General features: G+C 50.2%; 3 protein-coding genes and 1 pseudogene across 4 annotated transcripts in view; 2 read left to right on the forward strand and 2 right to left on the reverse strand.

Moving 5' to 3' along the window:
- Positions 1–2,798, reverse strand: part of LOC114776339 (deoxyguanosine kinase, mitochondrial-like) — a 7,107-nt gene extending 4,309 nt beyond the window's left edge. For both annotated transcript variants that reach the window (XM_028966762.1, XM_028966761.1), the window contains exons 1-5: positions 2,561–2,798; positions 2,362–2,471; positions 1,943–2,130; positions 1,726–1,873; positions 1,512–1,627 (exon numbers count right to left, since the gene is read on the reverse strand). In XM_028966762.1, coding sequence (XP_028822595.1) covers positions 1,512–1,627; positions 1,726–1,873; positions 1,943–2,130; positions 2,362–2,471; positions 2,561–2,570 — 572 coding nt within the window. In that variant the 5' untranslated portion in view covers positions 2,571–2,798. The remainder of the gene's footprint in view (positions 1–1,511; positions 1,628–1,725; positions 1,874–1,942; positions 2,131–2,361; positions 2,472–2,560) is intronic.
- A 255-nt stretch (positions 2,799–3,053) lies between these two features.
- LOC114776340 (MOB kinase activator 1A) lies at positions 3,054–6,239 on the reverse strand. Its single transcript, XM_028966763.1, has 6 exons — positions 6,100–6,239; positions 5,279–5,445; positions 5,111–5,204; positions 4,134–4,267; positions 3,741–3,904; positions 3,054–3,611 (listed from the first exon to the last, which is right to left on the reverse strand). Exons 1-6 carry the CDS (start codon positions 6,111–6,113, stop codon positions 3,534–3,536), a joined length of 651 nt encoding a protein of 216 aa, XP_028822596.1. The 5' UTR covers positions 6,114–6,239; the 3' UTR covers positions 3,054–3,533.
- A 1,817-nt stretch (positions 6,240–8,056) lies between these two features.
- Positions 8,057–13,023, forward strand: LOC114776344 (rab5 GDP/GTP exchange factor-like; annotated as a pseudogene).
- A 1,416-nt stretch (positions 13,024–14,439) lies between these two features.
- Positions 14,440–19,462, forward strand: LOC114776341 (26S proteasome non-ATPase regulatory subunit 9-like). The gene is made up of 6 exons (XM_028966764.1): positions 14,440–14,597; positions 15,270–15,372; positions 15,462–15,649; positions 17,867–17,968; positions 18,043–18,131; positions 19,171–19,462. Exons 1-6 carry the CDS (start codon positions 14,469–14,471, stop codon positions 19,196–19,198), a joined length of 639 nt encoding a protein of 212 aa, XP_028822597.1. The 5' UTR covers positions 14,440–14,468; the 3' UTR covers positions 19,199–19,462.
- Positions 19,463–21,838: the final 2,376 nt, after the last annotated feature.

Below are 21,838 nucleotides of genomic sequence, written 5' to 3' on the forward strand. Positions count from 1 at the left end.
CACACTCACTCAAACACACACACTCTCGCATGCACTCACTCACTCACACTCACACGCCCTCTCACTCACACACACACACACACTCACACTCTCACATGCACTCACTCACACGCCCTCTCACTCACACACACACACACACACACTCAAACATGGCCTCTCACATGCACACTCACTCACTCAAACACGCACACACACTCTCGCATGCACTCACTCACACGCCCTCTCACTCACACACACACACACTCACTCAAACACACACACTCTCGCATGCACTCACTCACTCACACTCACACGCCCTCTCACTCACACACACACACACACTCACACTCTCACATGCACTCACTCACACGCCCTCTCACTCACACACACACACACACACTCAAACATGGCCTCTCACATGCACACTCACACGCCCTCTCACTCACACACACACACACACACACTCTCGCATGCACTCACTCACTCACACGCCCTCTCACTCACTCACACACACACACACACACACTCTCGCATGCACTCACTCACTCACTCACACTCACACGCCCTCTCACTCACACACACACACACACACACACTCACTCAAACACACACACACTCTCGCATGCACTCACTCACTCACACGCCCTCTCACTCACTCACACACACACACACACACACACACACACTCTCGCATGCACTCACGCACAAACACTCACACACTCTCGCATGCACTCACTCACACGCCCTCTCACTCACCCACACACACACACACACTCACTCAAACACACACACACACACCACTCTCGCATGCACTGACTCACTCACACACACTCACACGCCCTCTCACTCACACACACACACACACACACACACACACACACTCTCGCATGCACTCACTCACTCACACGCCCTCTCACTCACTCACACACACACACACACACTCTCGCATGCACTCACGCACAAACACTCACTCACTCTCACATGCACACTCACTCACTCACACGCCCTCTCACTCACACACACACACACACTCACTCAAACACACACACACACTCTCGCATGCACTCTCTCACTCACACTCACACGCCCTCTCACTCACACACAAACACACTCACACACACTCTCGCATGCACTCACTCACCCTCTCACTCACTCACACACACACACACACACTCTCGCATGCACTCACGCACAAACAATCACTCACTCTCACATGCACACTCACTCACTCAAACACGCACACTCACTCGCACACGCAAACACACACTCACATGCACTCTCACTGAAAACACGCACTCTTACACTCACTCACTCACTCAAACACGCACACACTCGCTCTCGCATGCACACTCACTCAAACACACACACTCAAACATTCACTCACTCACTCACACGCCCTCTCACTCATTCAAACACACACGCACTCAAACACACACGCACTCAAACACACACGCACTCGCACAGTCCCTCAAACACTCACGCACGCTCACACACTCAAACACACGCATGCACGCACTCACACCCTCACTCACCTGGTTTTGCGGTCCTTCAGCCACTTCTCATGCTGAGCGTGTAGTTTCTGGAGGTACGCCAGGTCTATGTCTTTTTCTTCCTTCCTCCCACGTTTATGCAGCCGTTTCATGCAAATCTGCAACACACACACACACACACACACACACAGACTTGATCTCTGGCTTTTTGGGGTCTCCCCCGAGCTGAAATGGTTTTGGTGGTTTTTGACAAGACCTCGGGTGGTGCCCTGAGGTAAATGATGCCCTCCAGCTGCACCCGGGGACCAAACTGCTCCACCAGGAAGGAGTGCCAGTTCTGGTAGACGGCCCACTCCGCCGCATTAATGAAGCCCAGCTCGAACATGGTCAGGGCGAAGATGTACCTGCAGCAGGACACATGCCGTCAGGACGGGTGTCCCGCGAGGTCGCGACCCCCACCCGACCTCTCTCACCTGTCGCTGTAGACCGAGCGCTCGTACACCCGGACGGGCGGGGAGCGGCCCGGCGGCGGCGGCCGCAGCTGGGTGCTCAGCCGGCTGGTGCAGGAGAACGTCTGGAAGGTGTAGGCCCAGCGCGCCGGGTCCTCGTACATCAGCTGCAGCAGGTTGCTCACCGGCGACTGCGCGCCAAGGCCATCGAACTGGGAATTTAAATAATCCCACCTCTCCTACTGATTAACTTTCACAAATGTCTGACTGCTCAAAGGACAAGAAATTCAAAAATGGTCATATTTTCATGAGAAGTTTTCGGAATTGAATTAACTGAAAGCCTCATAAAGTGTGAAGAGCAGTTTTAGATGCCTTCTAAGGTCGTGTAAAGTCCATGCTGGCTACAGTCAGGCCCGAGGTCGGTCTCCTGGGACAATATCTACCTGCGCATCGTCGGCCACCACGTTCTGCCACTTGCTGACCGGCTCAGGAACCACCTCCCATCCCCGGGCGGCGTCCTGCAGTAGCCGGGCGAAGGTGGACTTCCCTACGGCTGCAGGACAGACATGAAGCTCCAACAGGGTCCCTCATCGCCACCCACCAGCCTCATATTCGCATTATTACAAAGAAAATCACGTTTACAGTACAGCATCCTTCTGTTACGTCACGGCCTCATTTGCATAACCGTAAGCAGTCCGGCGCATGCGCGACCCGCCTCCATTTCCCCCAGAGCGGGCGGCTCACCGATGTTGCCCTCGACGGAAACCCTTTTGAGCTGTCCGGTGCCCGCCACCTTCCCCTCCGCCGACGCGGTGTGCCCGGCCCTCGCCGCCGAGGGCCGGGCACACCGTAAGACGGATCGGGCCGCGGAGGCGAGAGATGGCAGCTTCCTGAAGCCGTTGACAGCCATGCTGCGCCCGAGGTTTCAGAATAAAAGTCCCGGCGGGAGGGGCGGAGCTTCAAAATAAAAGCCTCTTTCTACCAATCTGGCTCATTTTAAGTTTGGTAATGTTGCGGTTCCTTGTTCTGCCTGAAATTGATCTCACTTCTGGACACGCTGATGCCTGGTGTGTTTTTTTTTTTTTTTTTAACCAAACCAAACTCATAAAAGAACTCCATAGACAGACGACAGTAATATATTTTTTATACATTTAATTGTGTGCCAGCACAAGACGTTCAATGAGAATTCCACATTTTCAGCATTCAGGAACATTAAAAATCTGCTAATTCTTCACAAGTAAAACCAAAATAGTTGCTAGCTTTAAAATAAAAAGCTAAAAAAGTATTTTTGTGATGGCTTATTAAAAACGATTAGTCTGATAACACTAAAAATACTCAATTGAAGGCTGATCCTGTACGCAGCAAACATAGGTTGTTAGAAAAAAGGTCACAGCAATAACAAATAACACATAATGCAAAAAAAAACAAGTTACAGAATAAAATACTCGATAAAGTCAAGTTTGTGATATACTTTAAGCTGGTTGTAGAGTAAAGAGTAAAAACTACAGCCGGGAAGCTTCAGCATGTCCCAAGTGGATCGGTTTACGGACTTTCGTCGTCTATTTCTGCCATACGTCGCCTTTTCATGATGAACTGAGCGAGACGGGGGGACCTTTTATCGGTCCTTGGTCCCCAGCTTCTCGATAAGCTCCTGCAACGGCGCCAGTTCCCTGCGATCAATCAGGCCAAACTCCTATGAGGAAAGGAGAGATTGAATTCAAGGCCCGATCATCTAGTAGCGGGCGCGGCCCACCACTCCCATGCCTGATCTCACGGATTAAAACAGAATGGTTTAACCCCTCACAGACGGGCAGGCTCTCACCTGCACAAAGAAGATGAAGTGTTTGAAGGACGTGTTGAGATGCGCCTCCTCCTGCAGCTGTATGACCGAGTCGAAATGCTGGTGGTAGATGTGAGCGTAAACGCGGAACAGCCGCTTCAGGATGGTCTTCGCCACCGACATGAAGTTCTTAGGGAACGGGACACCTGGAGGCGGATCGGCTGCCTGTTACTACGCCGTCGTGACCATTTTTCTCCCACGTTCCCCATTCAGACCACAGACACACACGCAGCGGCCCGCTCATCGTTCGGCGCGGAACCCGAGCAGAGCGCCGTAACTGGATCCAGGACTTCCGCAAGCGAGAGGAAGTTCTCTCTCACACACACACACACACACACACACTCTCAACTAGAAGGAGAGCAGAAGTCAGCTGACCGATCTTGGATGGGAAGAGGGTCTCATCGTCCAGCTGGTCCTGCACCCAGGTCATCAGGTAATCGATGTACTTGGGGGCGGAGCATTTAATCGGCTTTTTAATATTGGTGCCATCAGCCCAGTGATACTCGTACCTGCAGGAGGACAGTAAAACATCCGGGCATTTACTGATCAGCAAAATCTACATGGCGAGTAGACCACAGAAGGAACATCTTCACGCTCAGAACCGACCGGTGAGGATCTGAAGACTCCTACTACAGAACCAACTCTCAAGAGTCGCGCTTTGGAAGAAGAAACCGTACAGTTGGGCCCAAATGTTTCAAAATAAAAGCGCAGAGGCTGGTTTGCTTCACTACTACAGGACTGGAGCCATCAGCAGATGGACAGGAGATGGACAGGACAGGAGCCATCACCAGAACACTGTTAAACTCAACAAATCTACACTTCCAGCCTTAATGCACATCTCAGTTCATTTAGAAAGTGAAAGTGACGTGATTGTCATTGTGATACACAGCAGCACAGCACACGGTGACACAACAAAATTTGTCCTCTGCATTTAACCATCACCCTAAGTGAGCAGTGGGCACCATGACAGGCGCCCGGGGAGCAGTGTGTGGGGACGGTGCTTTGCTCAGTGGCACCTTGGCGGATCGGCAACCTTCTGCTTCCTTAACCGCTAGGCCACCACTGGCCAGTTTTAGTTAGTATAGTTTAGTGTGTATTTACGTATATATTGTTATTTTATGATTGCACTATGGGGGGGGGGGGGGGGGGGGGGGGGGGTTGTGCAAAACAGTATTTCTACACACGGTAAACGGTGTACACTGTCGTACTGACAATAAACCCATCTTGGATCTTGAACACCAAAACCCACTGGGCCACTACCACCAGATCCGAGACACAAGAGAAGCATGAACCGCGGACCAGCTGCCCCGCCCTGATGACGGCGAGGGAAGTGAGTACGAATTGCGTCTCACCTGGGCCCGGCGGACATCACCTGGCAGCTGGTCTCCGTGCAGAATTCCGTGATGGTGCCATACAGCATGTTGATCTGGTTAAAGAAGTCCACCGCTGGAACACACACACACACACACACAATGAGTGAGAGGAAGACGAGTCCCGTCCACGCTGGCGCCGCCACTCACTGTTGACGGCGATCCACTCGTTCAGGTCCTCGCCCTCCGGCAGCATCACCGCCTGCCGCAGGTTGCCGCTGCCCAGCGTGGCCTCGGCGTGCTTCAGCAGCTCGTACTGGTGGGAACCCTCCGGGATGTTCTTCTTGGGCTTGAACGTCTTCGATGAGCGGCTGCCGCTGGAAAGGAGCGGGTGACAAGAGTTAGACCACGGCCTGCTCTACACGCGCTTCTACAGCGTCTTCCTGCATCGGTCCCACGAGGGGGTGGCAGTAGCCTGGCGGGTAACGGGTTCGAACCCCACTTACTACCATCGTGTCCCTGAGCAGGACACTTAACCCTGAGTGTCTCCAGGGGGGGACTGTCCCTGTAACTACTGACTGTAAGTCGCTCTGGATAAGGGCGTCTGGTAAACGCTGTTAAATGTGGGAAACCGGGAAAGGAAGCTTTCATCTTTTACAGCCTGCATGATGAAAAGTGCGTTTTTTAACCCCGACTGCGGCTTCATGCCTCTTTACTGGCAGCAGGAAGTACGTGGGGAAGTACGTGGGGAAGTACGGGGCCCAGGAAACTGGGAAGTGATGCTTTAAACTCTCCCGCCACTGCAGGCGCCTCTTTTACAGCCTGCCTGACGAAAAGTGCGTTTTTAACCCGTTTTCATGCCTCTTTACTGGCAGCAGGAAGTACGTGGGGAAGTACGGGGCCCAGGAAGTTGGGGAAGAAACTTCGCTTCCGCTTCTTCTGCGCCGACAAAACCCGGAAACGGAGGCTAGAAGGTTATCTCTATTGTCAGCTAAACTCACAGCCCAGAACAAGTCGACAAGGACACTCACAATAAGAAGCTCATGTCGCCAAACGTGCTGTCTTAGTCGCGGAGGGAGGGTGGAGATGCGGCCGGAGGTCCAGAGAAGCGGTCCGGCGAACTTCCCGAACTTTCCCGTCTCTGCCGCGGCCGATAAACACGACGTCGAGCTCCGAGGGCGAGGACGCGTCCTATTGGCCGGGAGGAGTCGGCGCTGCGCTCCTATTGGTTCTCCCCGCCGGAGACCCGCCCCTCTCAAGCGTCGCCTGGTCCTCGGTCACGTCGAGACGCGACAAATCATAAGATCAGCATCACAAGTAATAACCAGAGGCGGCTAGAATAAAATTATAATAAAACAATTACTCAAGTACGAGTACAAAAGTATTTTTAGTGATAGGATTACTGTTTGATTGTAACATCTCGTTTATTTTTGACAAACTATGTATTCAGATAGAAATATATATAGTAGAGGCCAAAAGTCGGGCCACACCTTCTCATTCAGTGTGTTTTCTTTATTTTCATGACCATTTACGTTGGTATATTCTCACTGGAGGCATCAAAACTATGAATGAACACATGTGGAGTTCTGTACTTAACAAAAAAAGGTGAAATAAGTGAAAACATGTTTTATATTCTAGTTTCTTTGCTCTGGTTACTGCTTTACACACTCTTGGCATTCTCTCGATGAGCTTCAAGAGGTCGTCACCTGAAATGCTTCTCCAACAGTCTTGAAGGAGTTCCCAGAGGTGTTTAGCACTTGTTGGTCCAGCTCACCCCAAACCATCTGGATTGGGTTCAGGTCCGGTGACTGTGGAGGTCAGGTCTCCACTTTTTGTTAAGTACATAACTCCACATGTGTTCATTCATAGTTCTGATGCCTTCAGTGAGAATCTACCAACGTAAATGGTCATGAAAATAAAGAAAACACATTGAATGAGAAGGTGTCCAGACTTTTGGCCTGTACTGCATGAATAATTAAATGTCCCTTTTCAGAGTGCATGAAGACTGCTGCTCCGCGAGTGGAGGCGACTTTCATACAAATGCCCTGTTTATCCATTAAAAAGTAAAGTTGGATATATTTAGGGGTCTCTGTCGCCATCTTCTGGAAAACTTTTTTTTATTTATATCATTTTTTAAAATATAGATTATTTTGTATTTGGGTCTTTTTTTTTACCCCTCATGGGTTAAAACGTGCATTGCATGTTAAAGTTAAAACAGCTAAACGAAAACTCAAAACGGCGTCCCTCCTATAGAGAAAATGTATAGCGGTCTATTTTTAACTCATTACATCATTTAACAAAAAGCTTTTTAAAAAATGTGTAAAAGTGCGACTGTGCTTCTGTAAACTTTTTATACTGTAGACATCTGGAGTCGCATCTACCATTTTTATTCCATGTCGCTCCTGTGTGACGATTCAGCCACTCTGGTCCCCGGCGTGTATGCGGCATGGCTACGTCTGATTGGTGGAACGGTGTCATGTGATTATGGCTGCTACGTCTGATTGGTGGAACGATGTCACGTGAATCCTTCAGCGTCTGGCAAAAATAAAGCGTTCAAAGTTTCTTATTCAGAAATGTACTCATGTAAAAAGTATCGCGTTGTAAATTTACTCTTAGAAGTAAATATTTTTCTTAAAGCTGATCAAGTTAATGTAACTTGTTACTACCCACGTCTGGCAGTTTAAATTTTTATATTTACATTTAAGGCATTTGGCAGACGCCCTTATCCAGAGCGACCACCTCCAGTTGAAAGTATTACTCGGTGCCTTTTATTAATTAAATTTAATTTAATTTAATTCGATTTGACCTTACTGTGGTGAATCGGACTACATAAATGAAATGTACGTGCGTACTTTTCATTTTCGATTTTAAACCAGGATTAGGATATTAGGACAAGTTTAGTCTTTTATCATTATAAAAAAAAGGGTTTTCAAAAATAACAAAAATAATAATAATAAACGCAGCAGACACGTTCAGAAGAAGGGCTGCGTCACTTCCGGTTTAAATCCAGGCGCAATCCGCGCAGAGAGCGGTGAGCAGTAGCGCTTTTCATTTCTTCTTCTCCTCCTTCAGAGGTTAAAAGCTGCTTTTTCCCTCTTAAAGCAGAATTTTTGTAGGCGTAGGCAGTTGGTCTTGATCGTGCTGCTGCGATGAGAATAATTGTTAAATTTTTTTACCTGTTTTCCGTGTTCCGGGATCCTACGGAAACTGTCCGGTGTGGAGCTTCACTGTCGGGCTGGTTTCCCTCAGATCTCCCACAGCTTCATTTTAAACCGTGTCTGGCGTGGAGCTTCACTCTTGGGCTGGTTTCCCTCAGATCTCCCACAGCTTCATTTTAAACCGTGTCCAGTGTGGAGCTTCAGATCTCCCACAGCTTCATTTTAAACCATGTCCGGTGTGGAGCTTCAGATCTCCCACGGCTTCATTTTAAACCGTGTCTGGCGTGGAGCTTCACTCTTGGGCTGGTTTCCCTCAGATCTCCCACAGCTTCATTTTAAACCGTGTCTGGCGTGGAGCTTCACTCTTGGGCTGGTTTCCCTCAGATCTCCCACAGCTTCATTTTAAACCATGTCCGGTGTGGAGCTTCAGATCTCCCACGGCTTCATTTTAAACCGTATCCGGTGTGGAGCTTCACTCTTGGGCTGGTTTCCCTCAGATCTCCCACAGCTTCATTTTAAACCATGTCCGGTGTGGAGCTTCAGATCTCCCACAGCTTCATTTTAAACCATGTCCGGTGTGGAGCTTCAGATCTCCCACAGCTTCATTTTAAACCATGTCCGGTGTGGAGCTTCAGATCTCCCACGGCTTCATTTTAAACCGTGTCTGGTGTGGAGCTTCACTCTTGGGCTGGTTTCCCTCAGATCTCCCACGGCTTCATTTTAAACCGACTCTTTACACCGACCGCCATTTCTAGCCACTCCAGGACCACAGACAGGCTGGAGGAACTCGTATTAATGTTCAATCATCTCACAAAGTCAAATTTCCATGTCAGGGAACCTTGAAAGAGATTTTGCCATATGATCCTGCAGGGTTACAAAAAATGTAGTTAAATTTGTAAAAAGTTTTTTTTGAGTTTAAATCAGGTTGTTGTTTCGGTTGACGCAGCTCTCGAGGGCGTGGATGATGTGGGCGGAGCACCGGCGAGCGATTCACATCACGCAGGCCGAGCTCCTGTGCAAGAATGGCTGCGGTTTCTATGGCAACGCCGCCTGGCAGGGCCACTGCTCCAAGTGCTGGCGGGACAGAACGTGCCAGGCTGACGTTGGTGAACAGGATTGTGGGTAAGAAGCGGACGACATGCTCTCGGCCATTTTGTTCGGGGGACCCCGCGTCAGCAGCGTGCGTTTCCCCCCCCGTAGTGACGCAGCCGCGCCGCCCAGCGTCTCAAAGGAGAAGAAGAGCGAGGAGAAGAGCCGGAGGTCCAGCACGATAAGGAAGCTCTTCTTGGGGGAGGCCACGCCTCCTAAAGGCCCAGGTGAGTAGTTTGTCTCCCCCCCCGGAGACACTCAGGGTTAAGTGTCTTGCTCAGGGACACGATGGTAGTAAGTGGGGTTTGAACCTGGGTCTTCTGGTTCATAGGCGAGTGTGTTACCCGCTAGGCCACTACCAGCCTATATCACGGGGCAGCGGTGGCCTGGCGGTTAAGGAAGCGGCCCCGTAAACAGAAGGTTGCCGGTTCGAATCCCGATCTGCCGAGGTGCCACTGAAGTGCCACACACTGCTCCCCGGGCGCTTGTCATGGCCGCCCACTGCTCACTCAGGGTGATGGTTAAATGCAGAGGACAAATTTCACTGTGTGCACCGTCTGCTGTGCTGCTGTGTATCACATGTGACAATCACTTCACTTCACCTATTGTAACTGGGTGCTTCTGGAGCTTCTTCAGTCACCATAAAACCCCTCCCGATGGTCCAAAACGTAGCAGCCGAAACACACCCACGTCCCGCCTCTCACCTCTCCCCACCGGCTCCCGGTAGCTGCTCGCATCGGGTTCAAATCCATCTTATACCAACACACTACTAGCCAGCTCTCAGACGGAAGCCTCTGGCCGCCTGACCCGCCTTCTGGCTCTTCCAGACGCGCCGCTGTCGCAGGCGGAGGCGCTGAAGGCGTTCGAGGCGCTGCAAGCCGGGAGACTTCACCGCCTTCCTCAAGCTGCTGCGCAGCCCCGCCTCCCAGCGGCTGCAGTCCCGCTGCACCGCCTTCCTCAACACCATGGAGGCGTACCACGTAAGCCGTCCCCACGCCGCCTCGGGTCTGCCGGCCGCGGCGCCTCGGTTCACGTTGTCCCCCGTCCGCAGGCCCTCGCGGTGGAGAAGCAGTCCGACCTGGTGCAGGAGTTCTACCAGAACATCGCCGCGCACTTCAACAGTGAGTATCGCGGGTGGTTCGGTGGTAGGATTCTCTCCTGCCACGCGGGAGGCCCGGGTTCCGTTCCCGTTCTGAGGGCCGGTGGGGGCCTAGCGGTTCAGTAAGTGGCACCTTAATCAGAGGGTTGCCGGTTCGAATCCCGATCTGTCATGGTGCCCACTGCTCACCAAGGGTGACGGTTAAATACAGAGGACACGTGTCACCGTGTGCTGCGCCGCTGTGGATCACAAGTGACAATTACGTCACTTTCACTTCAGAAATGTCACAGCATTACAATTTTCAATCCGAAATTCGATACCGCTGAAATTGGACTGATAACAGAGTCCTTAAATTCAAATTTTATGTCACATACATAGTCGTACACGGTATGATATGCAGTAGCGGCTGCTACAGACCACAATATTGCAAATGCTGCAAGTATACAATGAACCAATATGCAAATATTGCAAACATAACCAAATATTACACTTTTACGTCTTTAACATAAAATATGTGTAACAGGTAGGGTGAAGGTGTGCAAATGAGTGAAAGTCACTGTATAAAAAAAAAAAAAAAAAGTCCAGAGTGGTTGAGCGTGAAAGTGCTGGAGTGTATTGGAGTTCTATGTAGTGTTGTGGTTGTTGAGGGCTCGTATAACCTGCGGGAAGAAGCTCCTCCTCATCCTCTCTGTGTTGGACTTCCCTGATTGCAGCAGAGAGAACAGCCCATCGTTGAATAATCCAATTCGTTCTACGTGACCACGAGCCTGAAAGACTTCAAGCTAGCTGAGAAGCAAGCTGTCCTTCTCCTGTAGGCATGCCTGAAGAGCAGGTGGAGCAGATGATGGAGCACATGGAGAAGCTGGTCATGACGCGCCTGCACAAGTGGGTCTTCTGCCACGACAGCTGTGACGACGAGCAGAAGGATCTTGCCCTGCAGAGGAGAATTCGGTGAGTTCCACACAGACCGACTTAAGACGTTCTCGCGACGTGCCACACCCGTTCTTTCAACCGCCGCCATTGTGGCTTCGCCAGGTCTCTGAAATGGGTGACCCCTCAGATGCTGCGCGTGCCGTTCACCGACCGAGGACCCGAGGACGCTGACCCTTACCTGCCCGCCATCACCGGTAACCGTCCGTAACGCCATCAACGCTACTGTAGGTGGAGCTAATAAATACCCAGCACTGGTGGAAGGTCTGGACGCCCAACTCTGTGGTGCTTATTTAGAAGAATCCAGCACCAGGAACGTGTTTGTTGTATGAGGAGGAAGTGGACGTTTGATGAATCTGTGTTTTTTTTTTTTTTTTTTTTTTTTTTTTTTCTCTTTCCTCTCTCTCTCTTTTTACCGTCATGTCGAGTTTGTTCATTATCGTCGTCATCGTTTTATGAGACGCTCATTAACATGAGTGGATGATGAGAGTTCAGCAACATTATTTACCAGACGCCCTTATCCAGAGCAACTTACAGTCAGTAATTACAGGGACAGTCCCCCCCTGGGGACACTCAGGGTTAAGTGTCTTGCTCATGGACACAATGGTAGTAAGTGGGGTTTGAACCTGGGTCTCCTGGTTCGTAGTTCATGTTCATGGGGTGGTAGTAGCCTAGCGGGTAACACACTCACCTATGAACCAGAAGCCCCAGGTTCAAACCCCACTTACTACATTTACATTTATGGCATTTATCAGACGCTCTTATCCAGAGCGACTTACAATCAGTAGTTTCAGGGGACAGTCCCCCTGGAGCAACTTAGGGTTAAGTGTCTTGCTCAGGGACACAATGGTAGTAAGTGGGATTTGAACCTGTGACTCTGTAGTCTTGTGGTTCATAGGCAAGTGTGTTACCCACTAGGTTACTACCATCATGTCCCTGAGCAAGACACTTAACCCTGAGTGTCCCCAGGGGGGGACCGTCCCTGTAACTACTGGATAAGGGCGTCTGGTAAATGCTGGAGATGTAAATGTAGAGGCGAGTGTGTTACCGTTTTTTAAAATCTGAACACCTTCGCTCTGCAGCGATTATCGAGATGGATGCCAAACGTGCCCCTCAGGACAAGCTGTGCTGCGTCTCCAAGTGCAGCCGGAACATCTTCCAGGCGGTGGGCAGCTGTAAATCCGAGCCGGCCTGCGCGGACGACTTCCTGTCCGCGCTCATCTACGTGGTCCTGTGCGCCAACCCGCCGCGCCTGCACTCCAACATGCAGTACGTGGCGCGCTTCGGCCTGCCGCACGCCCTGCGGACCGGGGAGGACCGGCTACTACTTTCACGAACCTGGTGAGGCGGAGGCGGGGCGGCCGCGGCGGGTTCCCGTACTACGTCCCCTGTCCATGCTGTCCTCCCGCAGTCGTGCGCGGTGGCCTTCATCGAGAAGCTGGACGCCGCGGCGCTGGGCCTGAGCCCCGACGAGTTCCGCGGCTTCATGCAGGGGGGGCGGGGCCACCGGCGCCCTCGGCCAGGCGCAGCAGGTGCGCCAGCAGCTGGAGGAGCTCAGGAGGCGGCAGGAGCACGTGATGGAGCAGGCGCGCTCCCTGCAGGCGCAGCTGCGCAGCTGGGCGGAGTCCACGCAGACCCGGGCGGACGAGGTGGCGTCCGGGGGGAGGAGCTCCGAGTGAAGGAGGCTGAGCGACGCGCTACATTCCAGTGTTGAGCTGATGGTTTGTGTAGGAACGTTCCTACAGGTTCTGAATACTAGTATTTCTGTCCGTGCAGAATACGTTTGTAATTTATATATATTTCTCATACATTACATTAAAATGTCCTTGTCCATTCCTGGTCACGTGACGCACGACGGAAGAAGAAAATTGCCAACTGCGTAATATATTTGAGATGAGTGTGTATGTGTTTGTAAGTTATTTAACGTTCTTTCCGTCGCCGCTGCGGCGTGTCGATGACGGTGCTGATTATCGCGGCGTTGCTGGCCGCCAGGAGCACTAACTGAACAGAGTTCTGGTTTACACACGTTCAAGTGCAGCGTGAGTTGCGCTCACACGCCGTTCCTCTTCGTGCCTGCTGGTGGGAAGTGTTGTTCTGGGTACAAACTCACAGTACCTCAGAGTTATCCCGATATAAAAAGCCATTCACTGTGTATTCATGCCACATTCCTTTTATTAAACACGTTTAAAAGCTCAAATTCTGTTTTGTTGCATTTCACGTCTTAAAATTGCAATATTTCGATGTCATAACTGCATTTTGACTATTTAAGAGACTGTCATGGTTGTTGTTTTTATTGTCCAGATTTCTACTATGTTCACAGTAAGAGAAAAGAAACGGTGTAGACCGGTCTCTGGACGAAGTAACAGCAGCATCCTTTTTTTTTTACAAAGAATTTTGCTTCTATGTCGGTCTTGTTGGTCCCTTAATTCTGCATCTGAAGTCTCTTGGTGCAGAATTACAGCCACTTTGATCCAGTCCCACAGTGAGATTTCCCAGGATGCACCGTTTCACCGTCTGTAGCTTTAAATGCTAATGAGGAGGAGAGAGGCGGGACGAGGAGGAGAGTGGCCTGTAGAAGTTGAGGGGACATTCGCATAAATGATGTCATCAACACCGTCCACCAACCACAATCTTTGCTACAGACAGGAACCGACTGAGTCTCGTGGGACAGGACTAAAAAATTAATTTCTGCTCACTTTTATATCCAAACAAGAGCAACTGCAATAATTCACACGTTTGGAAGCCATGACGGTCGGTGGAAATAATGTTTTAGGGCAGGGCTGGGGAAAGCTTGCGAAACGGGGAGGTAACCTTTCCCCCTTATGACGTCATAAGGGGACAAATTCCAGCTCAGACCGCCTGAGCTGCCGCTCTCTGAACGGTGAAGCAGAACGACCAAAATACTCTTCACACCGACCGCCATTTCTACTATAGGACCGTACATGGCCTAGTGGAACTCATATTAATGTTCAATAATGTCACAAAGTCACACTTTCATAACAGGGGACCTTTAAATTGCACCAAGAAGGTCTGGACAGGAGAACGGGTGGGTGACGTCACGGGCCATTTGTTTACTGAACCGCTATTGGTCGGCGCGACCGCGTCACTTCCGGCAACAGGCGCCATGAAGATGACTGCGGAGGAGAAGGCGGACGGCGGCTCCGGGATGAAGGTGGAGGACGTGCAGAAGCTCATCCAGAAGAAGGATGAGATCGAGGAGCAGATCCGGGCGTATTACGACGTGCTGGAAGACGTGAGAAGCGCCGTCAGAGTAGAACTTTACCGAGACGTGAAGGTCCTCGGTCCTCCAGGTGAAGTTGTCTGGAAGTTGAGTCGCGGCAGATGGAAACGAGACGATTCATTCTGCGTCCACAGAGAAGATAAATGGTGGTAGCCTAGCGGGTAACACAGTCGCCTATGAACCAGAAGACCCAGGTTCAAATCCCACTTACTACCATCGTGTCCCTGAGCAGGACACTTAACCCTGAGTGTCTCCAGGGGGGGACTGTCCCTGTAACTACTGACTGTAAGTCAGTATAAGGGCTGACTTACAGTATAAGGGCTTTGTATAAGGGCGTCTGGTAAATGCTGTAAATGTAAATGGGAGTGAGTGGGGTTTGAACCTGGCCGCTGTTAACCACCCGCTTGATGGGGGCCGGACTCCACCGAACGCGGGAGGAGGGGGGTGTGGCAGACCTGGAGGGTACGTCCAGACCTGGAGGGTACGTCTGTGGTCAGTTCTGTGGATCAGAGTGAAGCATCCTGACCTTGAAGAACGGGTCCGGTTGCCGCGACTCAACTTTCAGGCGCTGGACTGGTTATTTGGTGACCGGGCCGGTCGGAGCAGAGTTCGTTTTTCATGCCTTTCGGTGATAAAGTCTAGATGTTTAACGGCGTTGTCACCGTGACCCTCTTGTGTCCCCAGCAAGGTGACGTGGGGATGAGCGCTGCTCTGGTGGACGTGGAGGGCTACCCCCGGGCGGACGTGGACCTGTACCAGATACGGACGGCGCGGCACAGCATCTCCTGTGATCACCCGAGTCGCTCGCTCTCTCACCGCACGGCGCCGCGAGGCCGGCGCCACCGCCAACCGTCTCTGCTCTGTGTGCCTCCCCAGGTCTGCAGAACGACCACAAGGCCATCATGCTGCGCATCGAGGAGTCCCTGCACCGGCTGCACGCGCAGGAGCGGGCGGGGCCCGAGGGGGCGGGGCCACGGCAGGAGCCCATGGAGCAGGAGGCCGTCCTGCCGCCTCCCTTCGCGCATGTCGACGCGGTCACACCGGGATCCCCGGCCTTCCAGGCGGTCCGTGCCAATTACTGCTTATTATCGTTTGGTCTTAATACGGGACGCGGGACACGCCAGACCGGAGATTAAATATTTCAATATTAATGTCACGTAAACTGTGGTTCGTCATCAGATACGTGTCTCCACGGAAACCCATTTTCTCTAAATAATTGCAGTTTTATTACTTCGAAATTCGAAGGATGATAACCGATCAATTTTTAACACATTGAGTAGGTATCTCAGGAAAAGTATTGATCATCTTGCGTAATATTAAGATATTGGAGGACTTGGTGTTCTCGGTTTCAGATTATATTCAGTGGATGGCGGCACGTTCAACGTCTAATTAGAATAACGGTAAAACTCATACATTGCTGTACGAAAAATTATACGCATGTCGAAGCCCCATAGGCCTGTTTGGAAACGTTTCTCGTGACCACGTGGCAGAATTTACCGTGCTGATGTAGATGTGATGTAGATGTGATGTAGATGACTACATCTGGTAGAATTTACCGGGCTGCTGTAGATGTGATGTAGATGTGATGTAGATGACTACATGTGGTAGAATTCACCGTGCTGATGTAGATGTGATGTAGATGACTACATGTGGTAGAATTCACCGTGCTGCTGTAGATGTGATGTAGATGTGATGTAGATGACTACATGTAGTAGAATTCACCATGCTGCTCTAGATGTGATGTAGATGACTACATGTGGTAGAATTCACCGTGCTGATGTAGATGTGATGTAGATGTGATGTAGATGTGATGTAGATGACTACATGTGGTAGAATTCACCGGGCTGCTGTAGATGTGATGTAGATGTGATGTAGATGACTACATGTGGTAGAATTCACCGTGCTGATGTAGATGTGATGTAGATGTGATGTAGATGTGATGTAGATGACTACATGTGGTAGAATTTACCGTGCTGCTGTAGATGTGATGTAGATGTGATGTAGATGACTACATGTGGTAGAATTCACCGGGCTGCTGTAGATGTGATGTAGATGTGATGTAGATGACTACATGTGGTAGAATTCACCGTGCTGATGTAGATGTGATGTAGATGACTACATGTGGTAGAATTTACCGGGCTGATGTAGATGTGATGTAGATGACTACATGTAGTAGAATTCACCATGCTGCTCTAGATGTGATGTAGATGACTACATGTGGTAGAATTTACCGTGCTGCTGTAGATGTGATGTAGATGTGATGTAGATGTGATGTAGATGACTACATGTGGTAGAATTCACCGTGCTGATGTAGATGTGATGTAGATGTGATGTAGATGTGATGTAGATGACTACATGTGGTAGAATTTACCGTGCTGCTGTAGATGTGATGTAGATGACTACATGTGGTAGAATTCACCGTGCTGATGTAGATGTGATGTAGATGTGATGTAGATGTGATGTAGATGACTACATGAGGTAGAATTCACCGTGCTGATGTAGATGTGATGTAGATGACTACATGTGGTAGAATTTACCGGGCTGATGTAGATGTGATGTAGATGACTACATGTAGTAGAATTCACCATGCTGCTCTAGATGTGATGTAGATGACTACATGTGGTAGAATTCACCGTGCTGATGTAGATGTGATGTAGATGTGATGTAGATGTGATGTAGATGACTACATGTGGTAGAATTCACCGTGCTGCTGTAGATGTGATGTAGATGTGATGTAGATAACTACATGTGGTAGAATTCACCGTGCTGATGTAGATGTGATGTAGATGTGATGTAGATGTGATGTAGATGACTACATGAGGTAGAATTCACCGTGCTGATGTAGATGTGATGTAGATGACTACATGTGGTAGAATTCACCGTGCTGATGTAGATGTGATGTAGATGTGATGTAGATGTGATGTAGATGACTACATGAGGTAGAATTCACCGTGCTGATGTAGATGTGATGTAGATGTGATGTAGATGTGATGTAGATGTGATGTAGATGACTACATGTGGTAGAATTTACCGGGCTGATGTAGATGTGATGTAGATGTGATGTAGATGACTACATGTGGTAGAATTCACCGTGCTGCTGTAGATGTGATGTAGATGTGATGTAGATGTGATGTAGATGACTACATGTGAAGAATTCACCGTGCTGATGTAGATGTGATGTAGATGTGATGTAGATGACTACATGTGGTAGAATTCACCATGCTGATGTAGATCTTCGCCCCAATTTTTACGCTCGCTCCTTTTTTCTTCTCCGCTCTCAGGGTTTGCGAGCCGGTGATGAAATAATCGAGTTCGGTTCAGTCAACGCCGGCAACTTCCAGCATCTCCAGAACATCGCGTCGGTGGTCCAGCACAGCGAAGGGGTAAAGAACCGATCGCATCTCGGCTGTGAGAGAGTCGCCGTTCTCTCGGTCACGTGAACCTTCGTCTCCGCCAGAAATCGCTGGGCGTTGCGGTGGTGAGGAGCGGCCAGAGGGTTCACTTCAGCCTTGTGCCTCAGAGGTGGTCGGGCAGAGGGCTTCTCGGGTGAGTTCGTCCAATACCGTTCCATGGATCAGACTTGCACGTCCTACGGATGCTCGATTGGGTTGAGGTCGACGCCTCAAACTCACTCACGTTCTTGGCCCATTTCTTCAGTGTAGCGGGGGACATGGTCCTGCTGGAAGAGGACGCTGTCTTCAGGAAATAGAATGGTGCGGTTGGCTAGTAATAGCCTAATGAGTTAGACACCCACTTCTGAACCTGAAGATAACAAAAGTCCCACGTTCAAACCCCACTTACTACCATTGTGTCCTTCAGCAAGACACTTAACCCTGGGACTGGTAGCACTTAACACCGGGTGGTAGTAGCCTAATGGGGTAACACACTCGCCTATGAACCAGAAGACCCAGGTTCAAACCCCACTTACTACCATTGTGTCCCTGAGCAGGACACTTAACCCTGAATGTCTCCAGGGGGGGACTGTCCCTGTAACTACTGATTGTTAGTCGCTCTGGATAAGGGCGTCTGGTAAATGCTGTAAATGTAAATGACTGAAAGTGAAGTGATTGACTGAAAGTGAGTGAGATGCTGCAGCACAGCACACGGTGACACGGTGAAACGTGTCCTCTGTATTTAACAATCACCCTTGGTGAGCAGTGGGCACCATGACAGGCGCCCGGGGAGCAGTGTGTGGGGACGGGACCTCAGTGGCACCTTGGCGGATCAGGATTCAAACCGGCAACCTTCTGATTATGGGGCCACTTCTTTAACTGCAAGGCCACCACCGCCCCCTGCTAGGCCACCACTGTCCCTGTCACTACTGATTGCAAGACGCTCTGGATAAGGGCGTCTGGTAAATACTGGAAATGTGATACTGTCTCCATCCGCTTGGTCAGCTACCGTGTGTCTAAGCAACATCCAGATGAATTTCAGATCTTCCTGGGAATTTTTTAGTAGATTCTAGTAGGGACACCTCGGACTACCTGTTACTTGACATGTATTTCTTGGATTAATTATGTGCTTTTACGTTATAGAGAACCTTGAAGCAGGTGACTTCGGACCATTTCTGCTTTTCTTTCTGCAGATGCAACATTCTGCCGGCGCGGAAGTGACCGAGTCCGGCGAGCAGGATCGCCGCCGCTCTCCTGTCAGGCGCTCCGTTATGTTCATCAGATATTTGATGTTCCGATGTGGACGAGTGGAGACGCCCGTTTATCCCACGTTCGAGTCGGCTCGCCCTCACTGACGCAACTGGTTTTTTGCTTCCTTCTGCAGATTTATCTCATGTTTGCAATAAAAACGTGGAGGAAACGCTTTAATTTGTCCCTGTTTGTACAGCAGTTATTGTCACGTGTTAATAAAATAGGAAAATGTGATGTTATGTGACCGCTCACTTTATTAAAAGCCATGTGAAAATACAAACAAATTCTTCGTGAGAATTACAGCTCTCTGAATTGACTTTTTAAAATACGTTAAATATTTCACTTCTGAATGAGAGGGTTCTAGTTTGATCTGTAATCTGATGTGGAACTCAGCTGCTTCCTGTTGGAGCCGCGTTCCGTGCTGTTCCGGTAGCAGATGAAGCTGAGCCGCTCCTGACAGTCCCGGCTCTCCCAGACGCCGGCTGCCAGGTTCCGGGCTCCGCAGCGGTCGGTCCGGGCGGGACACGGCGGCAGCGGCACGTCCCCGGGGTCCGGCCCCTGGTCCACCCAGAGCCACTCCCCGGCCAGGAAGCGCAGGCTGGTCCACACTCGGGCCGCCTGGGCCGGCGCGCTCCGGCTCTTGGCCAGCGTCAGCTCGGCCGCGGTCAGCAGGCTGGCCAGGTCGGTGTAGAGAGACCTGCAGTGGACCAGCGCGTCTTCCCACGTCTTGTTCTCCGCCACCACGACCAGTTCCATCTGCCACTGGTAGCAGAAGAAGGTGTTGGGAAGAGCGCAGTCGATGTTCATCCATCTGTACTTAAAAAGAGTCGCACAACTTCCGCTGAGGTTGGACTCAGGACAGCCTTCCTTCCAGGAGGAATAGTTGAAGTTCTCCCCGCTGGACCACAGCCAGGTGTCCTCCAGGGGACTGGTGTACAGGCCGATCCAGCTGAATTGGGGGTTTCCATCCCTCGCGTTGGCCACCATTTGGTTCTCTTGTGCGCTCTCGATGGCGGACAGGTCGTGGTAATTCTGCCTGCAGTGCTGCAGGGCGTCGGCCCAGGTCATTCTGAACGGCACGTAGAAGTGCGTCCTGCGGCTGACGAGGCAGGCGGCCAGTGTGCAGAGCAGGAGGACGCCCAGGAACATCTGCATGTCTGCTGCTGGCATTCCGCTCCGTGGGATTTATATGGACCTCGCTGCAGTCAAATCAAGCCGGAAAAATCATTTCCCTGTAAAAGCAGGCAAAGTCCTCTTCATATGGATTTGAATTGAGAGCAGGTTCGAACCCCACTCACTACCAACGTGTCCCCAAGCAGGAGACTTAACCCTGAGTGTCTCCAGGGGGGGACTGCCCCTGTAAATACTGACTGTAAGTCGCCTTGGATAAGGGCGTCTGGTAAATGCTGGAAATGTAAATGTAGAGTGCTTTCAGGGTCCCTTGAGTGAACAAACACCTTGTGCATCAAGGTTGATAATAATAATACATTTATTTATAAGGCAGTTTCAAAAACCAAGAGCAATACGTGAGGATAATAGTCCATAACAAGTTAAAACTAGTAATAAAAGGGGTTTCGGTGCTACTATCGAGGGACGACCAGACGCCCTGGGTTGAAGTTTCCTTATGGAGTTCGTCAGATATGTAGGAAGGAGTCTGGCCATTTAGGGCTTTAAAGATAAATGTTCATTGAGGTGGTGGAGGACAGGAGGAGAGCAGGTTCTGAGCATGCTCCACCTAGATATTACGATGATGGCCTTGTCATGCATGTTGGATGGACCTTCTTGTGCTTCTCCTGCTTGTAGCAACTCGTTTGACTCGGAGACTCCTGTGTTGGTTTACAGTGTTATTCTTTGGCTTTCCGTGCATGCTGGAGATGCAAATGCGAGTCGTCCTGATTTAAAGACCGACTCTACACATGAACAAGTCTGAGCTGTAGCCAACGACATTTCCATTTCCAGCATTTACTTACAGTCAGTAGTTACAAGGACCGTCCCCCCCTGGGGACACTCAGGGTTCAGTGTCCTGCTCAGGGACACAATGGGGTCTGAACCTGGGTCCTCTGGTTCATGGGCGAGTGTGTTAGCCGCTAGGCCACTACCGCCACGATTCCTTCCAATAGAACTTTCACAGCAGCAGACTTTCGTTTTGTCTCAGGTACAATTGGTGATCGTATGTGTCTTTCAAAGAATACGCTTCCTTTGAAAGGCACCTAAAATACAAAATCATTCTGACTTTTCATGTGGTTATTAATTTTCCACCTGGTACATAATGTGCCATAAAAAAATAAAGTTTTTATGATTCCTCCTTCATTAAACAGTTGTATGTTAACATTAGTTTCTACTTTTAAGGATTTGTTTCTGTATAAAGTTCTTTTATTTCCAGAAATTTCAACAATTTCCTCATGTATTAGTGAGATCAATCAGAGCACCAAATTCCTTGGAGTTCACATTGCAGTAGACAACCGAATGAGCCCAGCAGGCTCTGCACTTTCTGCTACGGCGGAGGAAGGTGCACCTCCTCCTAACCACCCTCACCAACTTCTACAGAGACACAATCCAGCTGGTACGGAACCGCCACCATCATCAGGAGCAGGTCTGCATGCTGCCCCC

Source organism: Denticeps clupeoides, unplaced genomic scaffold, assembly GCF_900700375.1.
Source record: "Denticeps clupeoides unplaced genomic scaffold, fDenClu1.1, whole genome shotgun sequence".
Lineage (NCBI taxonomy): Eukaryota > Metazoa > Chordata > Actinopteri > Clupeiformes > Denticipitidae > Denticeps > Denticeps clupeoides.

Coding starts and splice junctions, on each gene's coding strand:
- LOC114776340 (XM_028966763.1), bottom strand. Junction 3,905..4,133: donor CCTCTTCCCATCCAAGATCG/GTCAGCTGACTT, acceptor ATCCGCCTCCAG/GTGTCCCGTTCCCTAAGAAC. Junction 3,612..3,740: donor ACTTCATCTTCTTTGTGCAG/GTGAGAGCCTGC, acceptor CTTTCCTCATAG/GAGTTTGGCCTGATTGATCG.
- LOC114776341 (XM_028966764.1), top strand. CDS start 14,469: ATGAAGATGACTGCGGAGGAGAAGGCGGACGGCGGCTCCGGGATGAAG. Junction 15,373..15,461: donor GGCGCGGCACAGCATCTCCT/GTGATCACCCGA, acceptor GTGCCTCCCCAG/GTCTGCAGAACGACCACAAG. Junction 17,969..18,042: donor TGGTCCAGCACAGCGAAGGG/GTAAAGAACCGA, acceptor CGTCTCCGCCAG/AAATCGCTGGGCGTTGCGGT.